Genomic DNA, 16,359 nt, shown 5'->3' with positions numbered 1-16,359 from the left:
GGAGGGGGTCTGTGTTAGTGGGCAGCAGGTGGAGGAAGGTAGTCTGTGTTAGTGGGCAGCAGGTGGAGTGAGGGGGTCTGTGTTAGTGGGCAGCTTGTGGAGGAAGGTAGTCTGTGTTAGTGGGCAGCATGTGGAGGAAGGTAGTCTGTGTTAGTGGGCAGCAGGTGGAGGGAGGGGGTCTGTGTTAGTGGGCAGCAGGTGGAGGGAGGGGGTCTGTGTTAGTGGGCAGCAGGTGGAGGAAGGTAGTCTGTGTTAGTGGGCAGCATGTGGAGGAAGGTAGTCTGTGTTAGTGGGCAGCATGTGGAGGGAGGGTGTCTGTGTTAGTGGGCAGCTGGTGGAGGGAGGGGGTCTGTGTTAGTGGGCAGCAGGTGAAGGGAGGGGTATGTGTTAGTGGGCAGCAGGTGGAGGATGGTGGCCTGTGTTAGTGGGCAGCATGTGGAGGGAGGGGTCTGTGTTAGTGGGAAGTGGGCAGCAGGTGGAGGGAGGGGGTCTGTGTTAGTGGGCAGCAGGTGGAGGAAGGTAGTCTGTGTTAGTGGGCAGCATGTGGAGGAAGGTAGTCTGTGTTAGTGGGCAGCATGTGGAGGGAGGGTGTCTGTGTTAGTGGGCAGCTGGTGGAGGGAGGGGGTCTGTGTTAGTGGGCAGCAGGTGAAGGGAGGGGTATGTGTTAGTGGGCAGCAGGTGGAGGATGGTGGTCTGTGTTAGTGGGCAGCATGTGGAGGGAGGGGTCTGTGTTAGTGGGAAGTGGGCAGCAGGTGGAGGGAGGGGTCTGTGTTAGTGGGCAGCAGGTGAAGGGAGGGGGTCTGTGTTAGTGGGCAGCATGTGGAGGGAGGGGGTCTGTGTTAGTGGGCAGCAGGTGGAGGGAGAGGGTCTGTGTTAGTGGGCAGCAGGTGGAGGGAGGGGGTCTGTGTTAGTGGGCAGCATGTGGAGGGATGGGTCTGTGTTAGTGGGAAGTGGGCAGCAGGTGGAGGGAGGGGTCTGTGTTAGTGGGCAGCAGGTGAAGGGAGGGGGTCTGTGTTAGTGGGCAGCAGGTGGAGGAAGGGGGTCTGTGTTAGTGGGCAGCATGTGGAGGGAGGGGGTCTGTGTTAGTGGGCAGCATGAGGAGGGAGGGTGTCTGTGTTAGTGGGAAGCAGGGGTCTGTGTTAGTGGGCAGCATATGGAGGGAGGGGGTCTGTGTTAGTGGGAAGTGGGAAGCAGGTTGAGGGAGGGGTCTGTGTTAGTGGGCAGCAGGTAAAGGGAGGGGGTCTGTGTTAGTGGGCAGCAGGTAAAGGGAGGGGGTCTGTGTTAGTGGGCAGCAGGTGGAGGGAGGGGGTCTGTGTTAGTGGGCAGCAGGTGAAGGGAGGGGGTCTGTGTTAGTGGGCAGCAGGTGGAGGGAGGGGGTCTGTGTTAGTGGGCAGCAGGTGGAGAGAGGGGGTCTGTGTTAGTGGGCAGCAGGTGGAGGGAGGGGGTCTGTGTTAGTGGGCAGCAGGTGGAGGCAGGGGTCTGTGTTAGTGGGCAGCAGGTGGAGGGAGGGGGTCTGTGTTAGTGGGCAGCAGGTGGAGGCAGGGGTCTGTGTTAGTGGGCAGCAGGTGGAGGCAGGGGTCTGTGTTAGTGGGCAGCATGTGGAGGGAGGGGTCTGTGTTAGTGGGCAGCAGGTGGAGGAAGGTAGTCTGTGTTAGTGGGCAGCAGGTGGAGGAAGGTAGTCTCTGTTAGTGGGCAGCAGGTGGAGGAAGGTCGTCTGTGTTAGTGGGCAGCATGTGGAGGGATGGGTCTGTGTTAGTGGGAAGTGGGCAGCAGGTGGAGGGAGGGGTCTGTGTTAGTGGGCAGCAGGTGAAGGGAGGGGGTCTGTGTTAGTGGGCAGCAGGTGGAGGAAGGGGGTCTGTGTTAGTGGGCAGCATGTGGAGGGAGGGGGTCTGTGTTAGTGGGCAGCAGGTGGAGGGAGGGTGTCTGTGTTAGTGGGAAGCAGGTGGAGGGAGGGGTCTGTTTTAGTGGGCAGCATATGGAGGGAGGGGGTCTGTGTTAGTGGGAAGTGGGAAGCAGGTGGAGGGAGGGGTCTGTGTTAGTGGGCAGCAGGTGCAGGGAGTGGGTCTGTGTTAGTGGGCAGCAGGTAAAGGGAGGGGGTCTGTGTTAGTGGGCAGCAGGTGGAGGGAGGGGGTCTGTGTTAGTGGGCAGCAGGTGGAGGGAGGGGGTCTGTGTTAGTGGGCAGCAGGTGTAGGCAGGGGGTCTGTGTTAGTGGGCAGCAGGTAGAGGGAGGGAGTCTGTGTTAGCGGGCAGCAGGTGAAGGGAGGGGGTCTGTGTTAGTGGGAAGTGGGCTGCAGGTGAAGGGAGGGGTCTGTGTTAGTGGGCAGCAGGTGGAGGAAGGTGGTCTGTGTTAGTGGGCAGCATGTGGAGGGAGGGGTCTGTGTTAGTGGGAAGTGGGCAGCAGGAGGAGGGAGGGGTCTGTGTTAGTGGGCAGCAGGTGAAGGGAGGGGGTCTGTGTTAGTGGGCAGCAGGTGGAGGAAGGGGGTCTGTGTTAGTGGGCAGCATGTGGAGGGAGGGTGTCTGTGTTAGTGGGCAGCATGAGGAGGGAGGGTGTCTGTGTTAGTGGGAAGCAGGTGGAGGGAGGGGTCTGTGTTAGTGGGCAGCATATGGAGGGAGGGGTCTGTGTTAGTGGGAAGTGGGAAGCAGGTGGAGGGAGGGGTCTGTGTTAGTGGGCAGCATGTGGAGGGAGGGTGTCTGTGTTAGTGGGCAGCATGAGGAGGGAGGGTGTCTGTGTTAGTGGGAAGCAGGTGGAGGGAGGGGTCTGTGTTAGTGGGCAGCATATGGAGGGAGGGGGTCTGTGTTAGTGGGAAGTGGGAAGCAGATGGAGGGAGGGGTCTGTGTTAGTGGGCAGCAGGTGCAGGGAGGGGGTCTGTGTTAGTGGGCAGCAGGTAAAGGGAGGGGGTCTGTGTTAGTGGGCAGCAGGTGGAGGGAGGGGGTCTGTGTTAGTGGGCAGCAGGTGGAGGGAGGGGTCTGTGTTAGTGGGCAGCAGGTGGAGGGAGGGAGTCTGTGTTAGTGGGCAGCAGGTGGAGGGAGGGGTCTGTGTTTGTGGTGAGCAGGTAGAGGTAGGGGGTCTGTGTTAGTGGGCAGCAGGTGGAGGGAGGGGTCTGTGTTAGTGGGCAGCAGGTGGAGGGAGGGGTCTGTGTTTGTGGTGAGCAGGTAGAGGTAGGGGGTCTGTGTTAGTGGGCAGCAGGTGGAGGGAGGGGTCTGTGTTAGTGGGCAGCAGGTGGAGGGAGGGCTGCATGCTAACCTAGGAGGTTACAATCCGGCCAGCCAGCGATTGTCTCAGAAGTGTTTTGTAGTTAGGGAGGTGATTAACAAGTGTTTCCAGGTAAGTAGTAGGTAGGTAAGTAGTAGGTAGGTAAGTTGTAGGTAGGTAAGTTGTAGGTAGGTAAGTAGAAGGTAGGTAAGTAGGAGGTAGGTAAGTAGTAGGTAGGTAAGTTGTAGGTAGGTAAGTAGGAGGTAGGTAAGTAGGAGAAAGGTAAGTAAGAGATAGGTAAGTAGTAGATAGGTAAGTAGTAGGTAGGTAAGTAGGAGGGGTTAGCAGCAGAGTTAGTGGGGGCCAGTCCACTGCTTTGATGCAGGGCAAATGCCTCACGGGGATTAGGTAGGGGGGCAGCAGGATAACCTGAGGGTCCCATGACAAGGTCTGGGGGGTCAGCCTTACCTCTGGGGGGGAGGGGACTCTTATAAGGCCATCCGGCCACAAATGAAAAGGCATTTCCAGCTGCACACAGTCAGAGACAATAGAGACGGGATGAGAACAGGGGAGAGGACGAAGGGAAGGAGAGAGGGAGAGGGGTTAGAGCATGGGTAGGGAACCTGACCAGTAATATTGTGTTGAAGGGGGGAGTACATTGTGGGGGGTTGGCAATCGGGGCAAATCCAGTCCCTGCATGTTGGTAGTTTATAAAACCAGTTTGTTCCAGAAAAAAGTGCCCTGATCTGTTGTAGAGATGCTTGTACACTCTCTCCCTCTCTTTCTCTGTTCTTTCTCTCTCTCTTTCTCTGTTCTTTCTTTCTCTCTCACTCACTTTCTCTAGCCAAGGATATCATGTCTATCCACTCACATAGCTCCATAATGTCCATGCCAGAAACACAGTCGTCTCTTATTCCACCATCCTGTACTTGTATGCCTATATCTCATAATGTATCTGAACCCAAACCAGAACTATTTGTGTGTAGACCCTAGAAATCTCCCTCACCTGGCTATCTGTAAGGGCTCTGTACTCTGTACTGTAATGGCTGCCAGTGTATTGTGGTGCAGGGGAAATGAATAGGGCTTTATAACCCCACTGAGTTAAGCCTTTTATTAGACTGGGATCTGGCCCCAACTCCTCCACCATCCCAACTCAATACCCTGTCTACACAAAACAAGGTCTATTGAATACTGTATATATAGGCCCATAGCCTAGTATTCTGTGAAATACTTCTTTCTATATATTCTGTGTCCTCTGTTTTTTCTAAAAACACAGTGGTGTGACTGTAACTGTCCCCTGACTACTGTAACTGTCCCCTGACTACTGTAAATGTCCCCTGTTCCCTGACTACTGTAACTGTCCCCTGTTCCCTGACTATTGTAACTGTCCCCTGTTTCCTGACTACTGTAACTGCCCCCATGACTACTGTAACTGTCCCCTGACTACTGTAACTGTCCCCTGTTCCCTGACTACAGTAACTGTCCCCTGACTACAGTAACGGTCTCCTGACTACTGTAACTGTCCCCTGTTCCCTGACTACTGTAACTGCCCCCTGTTCCCTGACTACTGTAACTGTCCCCTGACTACTGTAACTGTCCCCTGACTACTGTAACGGTCCCATGACTACTGTAACTGTACACGGACTACTGTATCTGTCCCCTGACTACTGTAACTGTCCCCTGTTTCCTGACTACTGTAACTGCCCCTGTTCCCTGACTACTGTAACTGTTTGTGTCCCCTGACTACTGTAACTGTCCCCTGTTTCCTGACTACTGTAACTGTCCCCTGTTCCCTGACTACTGTAACTGTTTGTGTCCCCTGACTACTGTAACTGTTTGTGTTTCCTGACTACGATAACTATCCCCTGACTACTGTAACTGTCCCCTGACTACTGTAACTGTCCCCTGACTACTGTAACTGTCCCCTGTTTCCTGACTACTGTAACTGTCCCCTGTTCCCTGACTACTGTAACTGTTTGTGTCCCCTGACTACTGTAACTGTTTGTGTTTCCTGACTACGATAACTATCCCCTGACTACTGTAACTGTCCCCTGACTACTGTAACTGTCCCCTGACTACTGTAACTGTCCCCTGACTACTGTAACTGTCCCCTGTTTCCTGACTACTGTAACTGTCCCCTGTTCCCAGACTACTGTAACTGTCCCCTGACTACTGTAACTGTCCCCTGACTACTGTAACTGTCCCTTGTATACTGTAACTGTCCCCTGACTACTGTAACTGTCCCCTGAATACTGTAACAGTTCCCTGACTACTGTAACTGTCCCCTGTTCAATGACTACTGTAACTGTCCCCTGTTTCCTGACTACGGTAACTGTTTGTGTTCCCTAACTACTGTAACTGTTTGTGTTCCCTGACTACTGTAACTGTCCCCTGACTACTGTAACTGTCCCCTGACTACTGTAACTGTCCCCTGAATACTGTAACAGTTCCCTGACTACTGTAACTGTCCCCTGTTCAATGACTACTGTAACTGTCCCCTGTTTCCTGACTACGGTAACTGTTTGTGTTCCCTAACTACTGTAACTGTTTGTGTTCCCTGACTACTGTAACTGTCCCCTGACTACTGCAACTGTCCCATGACTACTGCAACTGTCCCATGACTATTGTAACTGTCCCCTGACTACTGTAACGGTCCCCTGACTACTGTAACTGTCCCCTGACTACTGTAACTGTCCCCTGTATACTGTAACTGTCCCCTGACTACTGTAACTGTCCCCTGACTACTGTAACTGTCCCCTGAATACTGTAACAGTTCCCTGACTACTGTAACTGTCCCCTGTTCAATGACTACTGTAACTGTCCCCTGTTTCCTGACTACGGTAACTGTTTGTGTTCCCTAACTACTGTAACTGTTTGTGTTCCCTGACTACTGTAACTGTCCCCTGACTACTGCAACTGTCCCATGACTATTGTAACTGTCCCCTGACTACTGTAACTGTCCCCTGACTACTGTAACTGTCCCCTGACTACTGCAACTGTCCCCTGACTATTGTAACTGTCCCCTGACTACTGTAACGGTCCCCTGACTACTGTAACTGTTCCCTGACTACTGTAACTGTCCCCTGACTACAGTAACTGTCCCCTGACTACTGCAACTGTCCCATGACTATTGTAACTGTCCCCTGACTACTGTAACGGTCCCCTGACTACTGTAACTGTCCCCTGACTACAGCAACTGTCCCCTGACTATTGTAACTGTCCCCTGACTACTGTAACGGTCCCCTGACTACGGCAACTGTCCACTGACTATTGTAACTGTCCCCTGACTACAGTAACGGTCCCCTGACTACTGTAACTGTCCCCTGACTACTGTAACTGTCCCCTGACTACAGTAACTGTCCCCTGACTACAGTAACCGTCCCCTGACTCTTGTAACTGTCCCCTGACTACTGTAACTGTCCCCTGACTACTGTAACTGTCCCCTGACTACAGTAACGGTCCCCTGACTACTGTAACCGTCCCCTGACTACTGTAATGGTCCTCTGTTCCCAGACTACTGTAACTGTCCCCTGACTACTGTAACTATCCTCTGTTCCCTGACTACTGTAACCGTCCCCTGACTACTGTAACTGTCCCCTGATTACTGTAACTGTCCCCTGAATACTGTAACTGTCCCCTGTTCCGACTACTGTAACTGTCCCCTGACTACTGTAACTGTCCCCTGACTCCTGTAACTGTCCCCTCACTACTATAACTGTCCCCTGTTGCCTGACTACTGTAACTGTCAACTGTCTACTGTAACTGTCCCCTGACTACTGTAACTATCCCCTGTCCACTGACTAATGTAACTGTCCCCTGACTACTGTAACTGTCCCCTGTTCCCTGACTACTGAAACTATCCCCTGACTACTGTAACTGTCCCCTGACTACTGTAACTGTCCCCTGTTCCCTGACTACTGTAACTATCCCCTGTTCCCTGACTACTGTAACTATCCCCTGTCCCATGACTACTGTAACTATCCCCTGTCACCTGACTTCCTCTAACTGTCCCCTGACTACTGTAACTGTCCCCTGTTCCCTGACTACTGTAACTGTCCTCTGTCTACTGTAACTGTCCCCTGACTACTGTAACTGTCCCCTGTTCCCTGACTACTGTAACTGTCCCCTGACTACTGTAACTGTCCCCTGACTACTGAAACTGTCCCCTGTTCTCTGACTACTGTAACTATCCCCTGTCCCCTGACTACTGTAACTGTCCCCTGATTACTGTAACGGCCCCCTGACTACTGTAACCGTCCCCTGACTACTGTAATGGTCCTCTGTTCCCTGACTACTGTAACTGTCCCCTGACTACTGTAACCGTCCCCTGACTACTGTAACCGTCCCCTGACTACTGTAACTGTCCCCTGATTACTGTAACTGTCCCCTGAATACTGTAACTGTCCCCTGTTCCGACTACTGTAACTGTCCCCTGACTACTGTAACTGTCCCCTGACTACTGTAACTGTCCCTTCACTACTGTAACTGTCCCCTGTTGCCTGACTACTATAACTGTCAACTGTCTACTGTAACTGTCCCCTGACTACTGTAACTATCCCCTGTCCACTGACTAATGTAACTGTCCCCTGACTACTGTAACTGTCCCCTGACTACTGTAACTGTCCCCTGTTCCCTGACTACTGAAACTGTCCCCTGACTACTGTAACTATCCCCTGTCACCTGACTACTGTAACTGTCCCCTGATTACTGTAACTGTCCCCTGACTACTGTAACTGTCCCCTGTTCCCTGACTACTGTAACTATCCCCTGACTACTGTAACTATCCCCTGTCCCATGACTACTGTAACTGTCCCCTGACTACTGTAACTATCCCCTGTCACCTGACTTCCTCTAACTGTCCCCTGACTACTGTAACTGTCCCCTGACTACTGTAACTGTCCCCTGACTACTGTAACTGTCCCCTGACTACTGAAACTGTCCCCTGTTCCCTGACTACTGTAACTATCCCCTGTCCCCTGACTACTGTAACTGTCCCCTGATTACTGTAACGGTCCCCTGACTACTGTAACTGTCCCCTGACTACTGTAACTATACCCTGTCCCCTGACTACTGTAACTGTCCCCTGACTATTGTAACTGTCCCCTGACTACCGTAACTATCCCCTGACTATTGTCCCCTGACTACTGTAACTATCCCCTGTTCCCTGACTACTTTAACTGTCCCCTGACTACTGTAACTGTCCCCTGTTCCCTGACTACTGTAACTGTCCCCTGACTACTGTAACTGTCCCCTGAATACTGTAACTGTCCCCTGATTACTGTAACTGTCCCCTCACTACTGTAACTGTCCCCTGTTGCCTGACTACTGTAACTGTCAACTGTCTACTGTAACTGTCCCCTGACTACTGTAACTATCCCCTGTCCACTGACTACTGTAACTGTCCCCTGACTACTGTAACTGTCCCCTGTTCCCTGACTACTGAAACTGTCCCCTGACTACTGTAACTATCCCCTGTCCCCTGACTACTGTAACTGTCCCCTGATTACTGTAACTGTCCCCTGACTACTGTAACTGTCCCCTGTTCCCTGACTACTGTAACTATCCCCTGTTCCCTGACTACTGTAACTCTCCCCTGTCCCCTGACTACTGTAACCGTCCCCTGACTACTGTAACTGTCCCCTGTTCCCTGACTACTGTAACTGTCCTCTGTCTACTGTAACTGTCCCCTGACTACTGTAACTGTCCCCTGACTACTGTAACTGTCCCCTGACTACTGAAACTGTCCCCTGTTCCCTGACTACTGTAACTATCCCCTGTCCCCTGACTACTGTAACTGTCCCCTGACTACTGTAACTGTCCCCTGTTCCCTGCCTACTGTAACTGTCCCCTGACTACTGTAACTATACCCTGTCTCCTGACTACTGTAACTGTCCCCTGACTATTGTAACTGTCCCCTGATTACTGTAACTATCCCCTGACTACTGTAACTGTCCCCTGACTACTGTAACTGTCCCCTGACTACTGTAACTGCCCCCTGACTACAGTAACTGTCCCCTGACTACAGTAACCGTCCCCTGACTCTTGTAACTGTCCCCTGACTACTGTAACTGTCCCCTGACTACTGTAACTGCCCCCTGACTACAGTAACGGTCCCCTGACTACTGTAACCGTCCCCTGACTACTGTAATGGTCCTCTGTTCCCTGACTACTGTAACTGTCCCCTGACTAATGTAACTATCCTCTGTTCCCTGACTACTGTAACCGTCCCCTGACTACTGTAACTGTCCCCTGATTACTGTAACTGTCCCCTGAATACTGTAACTGTCCCCTGTTCCGACTACTGTAACTGTCCCCTGACTACTGTAACTGTCCCCTGACTACTGTAACTGTCCCCTCACTACTGTAACTGTCCCCTGTTGCCTGACTACTGTAACTGTCAACTGTAACTGTCCCCTGACTACTGTAACTATCCCCTGTCCACTGACTAATGTAACTGTCCCCTGACTACTGTAACTGTCCCCTGTTCCCTGACTACTGAAACTGTCCACTGACTACTGTAACTATCCCCTGACTACTGTAACTGTCCCCTGACTACTGTAACTGTCGCCTGTTCCCTGACTACTGTAACTATCCCCTGTTCCCTGACTACTGTAACTATCCCCTGTCCCATGACTACTGTAACTATCCCCTGTCACCTGACTTCCTCTAACTGTCCCCTGACTACTGTAACTGTCCCCTGTTCCCTGACTACTGTAACTGTCCTCTGTCTACTGTAACTGTCCCTGTTCCCTGACTACTGTAACTGTCCCCTGACTACTGTAACTGTCCCCTGACTACTGAAACTGTCCCCTGTTCTCTGACTACTGTAACTATCCCCTGTCCCCTGTCTACTGTAACTGTCCCCTGATTACTGTAACGGTCCCCTGACTACTGTAACCGTCCCCTGACTACTGTAATGGTCCTCTGTTCCCTGACTACTGTAACTGTCCCCTGACTACTGTAACCGTCCCCTGACTACTGTAACCGTCCCCTGACTACTGTAACTGTCCCCTGATTACTGTAACTGTCCCCTGAATACTGTAACTGTCCCCTGTTCCGACTACTGTAACTGTCCCCTGACTACTGTAACTGTCCCTTCACTACTGTAACTGTCCCCTGTTGCCTGACTACTGTAACTGTCAACTGTCTACTGTAACTGTCCCCTGACTACTGTAACTATCCCCTGTCCACTGACTAATGTAACTGTCCCCTGACTACTGTAACTGTCCCCTGACTACTGTAACTGTCCCCTGTTCCCTGACTACTGAAACTGTCCCCTGACTACTGTAACTATCCCCTGTCACCTGACTACTGTAACTGTCCCCTGATTACTGTAACTGTCCCCTGTTCCCTGACTACTGTAACTATCCCCTGTCCCATGACTACTGTAACTGTCCCCTGACTACTGTAACTATCCCCTGTCACCTGACTTCCTCTAACTGTCCCCTGACTACTGTAACTGTCCCCTGACTACTGTAACTGTCCCCTGTTCCCTGACTACTGTAACTGTCCCCTGACTACTGAAACGGTCCCCTGTTCCCTGACTACTGTAACTATCCCCTGTCCCCTGACTACTGTAACTGTCCCCTGATTACTGTAACGGTCCCCTGACTACTGTAACTGTCCCCTGACTACTGTAACTGTCCCCTGACTATTGTAACTGTCCCCTGACTACCGTAACTATCCCCTGACTACTGTCCCCTGACTACTGTAACTATCCCCTGTTCCCTGACTACTTTAACTGTCCCCTGACTACTGTAACTGTCCGCTGACTACTGTAACTGTCCCCTGACTACTGTAACTGTCCCCTGAATACTGTAACTGTCCCCTGACTACTGTAACTGTCCCCTCACTACTGTAACTGTCCCCTGTTGCCTGACTACTGTAACTGTCAACTGTCTACTGTAACTGTCCCCTGACTACTGTAACTATCCCCTGTCCACTGACTACTGTAACTGTCCCCTGACTACTGTAACTGTCCCCTGTTCCCTGACTACTGAAACTGTCCCCTGACTACTGTAACTATCCCCTGTCCCCTGACTACTGTAACTGTCCCCTGTTCCCTGACTACTGTAACTATCCCCTGTTCCCTGACTACTGTAACTCTCCCCTGACTACTGTAACCGTCCCCTGACTACTGTAACTGTCCCCTGTTCCCTGACTACTGGAACTGTCCTCTGTCTACTGTAACTGTCCCCTGACTACTGTAACTGTCCCCTGACTACTGTAACTGTCCCCTGACTACTGAAACTGTCCCCTGTTCCCTGACTACTGTAACTATCCCCTGTCCCCTGACTACTGTAACTGTCCCCTGACTACTGTAACTGTCCCCTGCCTACTGTAACTGTCCCCGGACTATTGTAACTGTCCCCTGACTACTGTAACTATCCCCTGACTACTGTAACTGTCCCCTGACTACTGTAACTATCCCCTGACTACTGTAACTGTCCCCTGACTACTGTAACTGTCCCCTGACTACTGTAACTGTCCCCTGACTACTGTAACTGTCCCCTGACTACTGTAACTGTCCCCTGACTACTGTAACTGTCCCCTGACTACTGAAACTGTCCCCTGTTCCCTGACTACTGTAACTATCCCCTGTCCCCTGACTACTGTAACTGTCCCCTGACTACTGTAACTGTCCCCTGCCTACTGTAACTGTCCCCGGACTATTGTAACTGTCCCCTGACTACTGTAACTATCCCCTGACTACTGTAACTGTCCCCTGACTACTGTAACTATCCCCTGACTACTGTAACTGTCCCCTGACTACTGTAACTGTCCCCTGACTACTGTAACTGTCCCCTGACTACTGTAACTGCCCCCTGTTCCCTGACTACTGTAACTGTCCCCTGACTACTGTAACTGTTCCCTGACTACTGTAACTATACCCTGTCCCCTGACTACTGTAACTGTCCCCTGTCCCCTGACTACTGTAACTGTCCCCTGTAACTGTCCCCTGACTGTGAGCCTTGTGACTGAACCATTTATCACCACCATGAAAACCCAAACCTCAACTTCTATATCCCAAACCTCTCTGGCAGGGTTCCTTGTGGAAGTTTCTACCTCATTGACTGGTTGTGTTTGGAAATCTAACCACATTGGCCTCTGATTGAATGGTATGGGGAACTGAGGGCTATGGCCCGCCTCTCAAGCTGGTGCTGATTAGCGTCATAGGGAGCCCCTGGGGCTCGGGGCAGGAGACCCCTCCTTCTGCACAGGGGCTGACTGCTCAGTAATTTAGGGTTTGTGTGAGAGACGGAAGGAGATCTCGGACAATATACAAAGGCTCCCTCATGCTTGTGTGTGTGTCTGAGGATGCACAGCGTTCTTCCTCATGAGAGCATTTGTGTGTACGGTACGTATGTGTGTATACAGTATAGTAAATGTGTATTTATGAAGGGCCCCACATGAGATCAGCTGTGTGTACAGTATGTGGGTGTATGGAAATGTGAGTGTGTCTCTCTAAGGATAAACAAAGGCTCCCTCATGAGGAGCGGGGGCAGAGAGAGGGCAGAGCCAACCATTAATTAGAGTAAATAACTAGACAACAGAGAACCACCCTGTATCCTCCCCTCCCTGATGCTCATCTATTACAGATACATAGCTAATGGTTCCCTGTGTGTGTGTGTGTGTGTGTGTGTGTTCGTGAATCTATGCTTTAATGTGTGTGTGTTTGTGTGTGTGTGTGTTCGTGAATCTATGCTTTAATGTGTGTGTGTGTGTGTGTGTTCGTGAATCTATGCTTTAATGTGTGTGTGTGTGTTCGTGAATCTATGCTTTAATGTGTGTGTGTGTGTGTGTGTGTGTAGAGTACGCTATGGGTCGATATGTACTGTGGTCATTCTGTATAATCAGTGATTTATGCTCACCTCATCTTTCCCCACCCCACTGACCCATATCGACCAGTGTGTGTGTGTGTGTGTGTGTGAATCACTGACCATAGACTACAGTGTTATGTCCTTCATCACATATATCATCTGTAGCTCTAGATGTTAATAATACTGGCAATTCTGATCCAAGAACAGTTCCACTACTGGGCTCATAATGGCTGAGATTATGCTTACGATATGGAGAGCTGATCTGAAATTAGTTAGGGTCAGAAAGCCACTTGGTGACACAGCCCCTCAGTTAAGGACCAATGGGCTAACGACACCACGCTGAATCCACCAATATGTAGACAGGATGCTGGTGACGGGCCAATGGCTGCCCTTCATTACCTTCTGTTTCCTCTTCTCCTTCCTCTTGTCCTCTGTGTCCTGCAGCATCTTCTCTCTCCACAGGTCAAAGAAGTAGGAGGGGTTGGTGTAGAACTTCAGCCCCTCCTTACCATCATCCCTGCAGGAGGAAAGCACAGTTACCCCCAGACACTGATCTAAGGTCTGCTCAGAGCCTTGTGGACCAACGAAGGCTGATGGGGGATGCACTCTGATCAGTCAAGTTTGAACTCTCTCTCTCTTTATCTTTTCATTTGTCTTTCATTTCCTCCTGTCTTCACCCTTGACCAGGAGAAATTAAATCGGAAGGAGGAAATTATCACTTCTAATCCCCTATGATGAGGAAATGAATGACCAAACACACACACACACACACACACACACACACACACACACACACACACACACACACACACACACACACACACACACACACACACACACACACACACACACACACACACACACACACACACAGAGTCACTCTCACACACACACACAGTCACTCTCTCTCACACACATACAGTCACTCTCTCTCTCTCACACACACACACACCCAAGACCTACAAATAGCCACATTGACTCACTCTCAAACACATGCTAGTCAGTTGCACCAGCAAAAGGTACTGAGGTAACTCACTAACTGAGCCATATTCTGCCCTGACAACATCATACTGGTTTCTCCATAAGTCACCTGCAGCATTTGAAGGGTTCCACCTCTTTCTCCTAAGGACCATGATGTGCTCGGTGACGAGAGGCCGTGATTGTGACAGAGGGAGGAAGAGGAAACATCATCTAAAATAGCTGAGGACATTTAATGATATGCAACAACATGGGGAAGATTGAAGGGAGTATGACAGGGGTAGGCTGTGTGTGATTGTGTGTGTGAGTGCATCATGTGTATGTGAATTTGGTGTGTATGTCTGTGTTTATTGTGACTGAGTAGTATGGTGTTTATATTGTGATTGTGTATGTGACAGGGTAGCAGCAGCTGGATCTGAAGAACAACAGCCTGAGGTGTTGCAGAGAGAGAGAGAGAGAGAGAGAGAGAGAGAGAGAGAGAGAGAGAGAGAGAGAGAGAGAGAGAGAGAAGACTTCTATGCCATCAAAAGGAACATAAAATTCGACACGCCAATTTGGATCTGGCTAAAAATACTTGAATCGGTTATTGAACCCATTGCCCTTTATGGTGTGCAGTGTAAAACACAAAATATTACATGCCGAGCAGAATTAGGCCGATACCCACTAATTATCAAAATCCAGAAAAGAGCCATTCAATTCTACAACCACCTAAAAGGAAGTGATTCCTAAACCTTCCATAACAAAGCCATCACCTACAGAGAGATACATCTGGAGAAGAGTCCCCTAAGCAAGCTGGTCCTGGAGCTCTGTTCACAAACACAAACACACCCCACAGAGCCACAGGACAGCAACACAATTACACTCAACCAAATTATGAGAAAACAAAAAGATAATTACTTGACACATTGGAAAGAATTAACAAAACAAAAAACAGAACAAACTGGAATGTTATTTGGCCCTAAACAGAGAGTACACAGTGGCAGAATACCTGACCACCGTGACTGACCCAAAATGAAGGAAATCTTTGATTGACTATGTACAGACTCAGTGAGCATAGCCTTGCTATTGAGAAAGGCCGCCATAGGCATACCTGGCTCTCAAGAGAAGACAGGCTATGTGCACACTAGAGGTCAACCGATTAACCGGCATGGCCGATTAATTAGGGCCGATTTCAAGTTTTCATAACAATCGGCCTTTTTGGACACCGATTATGGCCGATTACATTGCAATCCACGAGGAGACTGTGTGGCAGTGTCACGTTCTGACCTTTATTTCCTTTGTTTTGTCATTATTTAGTATGGTCAGGGCGTGAGTTGGGGTGGGCAGTCTATGTTTGTTTTTCTATGTTTGGGTATTTCTATGTTTCGGCCTAGTATGGTTCTCAATCAGAGGCAGGTCTCTGATTGAGAATCATACTTAGGTAGCCTGGGTTTCACTGTGTGTTTGTGGGTGATTGTTCCTGTCTCTGTGTTTGCACCAGATAGGGCTGTTTAGGTTTTATCACGTTTATTGTTTTGTAGATTGTTCATGTGTAGTTGCTTTATTAAAGTACCATGAATAGAAACCACGCTGCGTTTTGGACCGCCTCTCCTTCACCACAAGAAGACCGTTACAGGCAGGCTGACCACCTGTTACCCGAGTGCAGCGTCAAAAGAACCTTGTGGCTGCAAGGAGCCAAGGTAAGTTGCTAGCTAGCATTAAAATTATCTTCTAAAAAACAATCAATCTGCACATAATCACTAGTTAACTACACATGGTTGATGATATTACTAGGTTAACTATATTGTCCTGCGTTGCATATAATCAATGTCGTGCCTGTTAATTTATCATCGAATCACAGCCTACTTCAGCTTCACCAAACGGTTAACAAAAGCGCATTGCTGAAAAAAGCACAATCTTTGCACCAATGTACCTAACCATAAACATCAATGCCTTTCTTAAAGTCAATACACAGAAGTATATTTTTTTAAACCTGCATATTTAGTTGAAATAAATTCATGTTAGCAGGCAATGTTAAATAGAGAAATTGTGTCACTTCTCTTGCGTTCATTGCACGCAAAGTCAGGGTATATGCAACAGTTTGGGCCGCCTAGCTCGTTGTGAACTAATTTGACAGAATTTTACATAATTATGACATAACATTGACAGTTGTGCAATGTAACAGCAATATTTAGACTTAGGGTTGCCACTTAGGGTTGCCACCCATTCGATAAAACACGGAACGATTTCGTATTTCACTGAAAGAATAAATGTTTTGTTTTCTAAATGATAGTTTCCGTGTTTGACCATATTAATGACCAAAGGCTCGTATTTCTGTGTGTTATTACATTATAATTAAGTCTATGATTTTATATTTGATAGAGCAGC

General features: G+C 49.8%; 1 protein-coding gene across 2 annotated transcripts in view; it reads right to left on the bottom strand.

Annotated features, from left to right (window-relative positions):
* LOC109866221 (WASP family member 1) overlaps nt 1-13,518 on the bottom strand; it is a gene marked incomplete at its 5' end in the record, with an annotated part of 35,357 nt that extends 21,839 nt beyond the window's left edge. For both annotated transcript variants that reach the window (XM_031800607.1, XM_031800608.1), the window contains 1 exon segment: nt 13,414-13,518. In XM_031800607.1, the coding sequence (XP_031656467.1) occupies nt 13,414-13,518 (105 nt within the window).
* Between the last annotated feature and the right edge of the window lie 2,841 nt (nt 13,519-16,359).

This window comes from Oncorhynchus kisutch, linkage group LG21 (genome assembly GCF_002021735.2).
Source record: "Oncorhynchus kisutch isolate 150728-3 linkage group LG21, Okis_V2, whole genome shotgun sequence".
Classification (NCBI taxonomy): domain Eukaryota; kingdom Metazoa; phylum Chordata; class Actinopteri; order Salmoniformes; family Salmonidae; genus Oncorhynchus; species Oncorhynchus kisutch.
The sequence above is the reverse complement of the archived record's forward strand: the minus strand, read 5'-3'. Positions and strand labels throughout refer to the sequence as shown.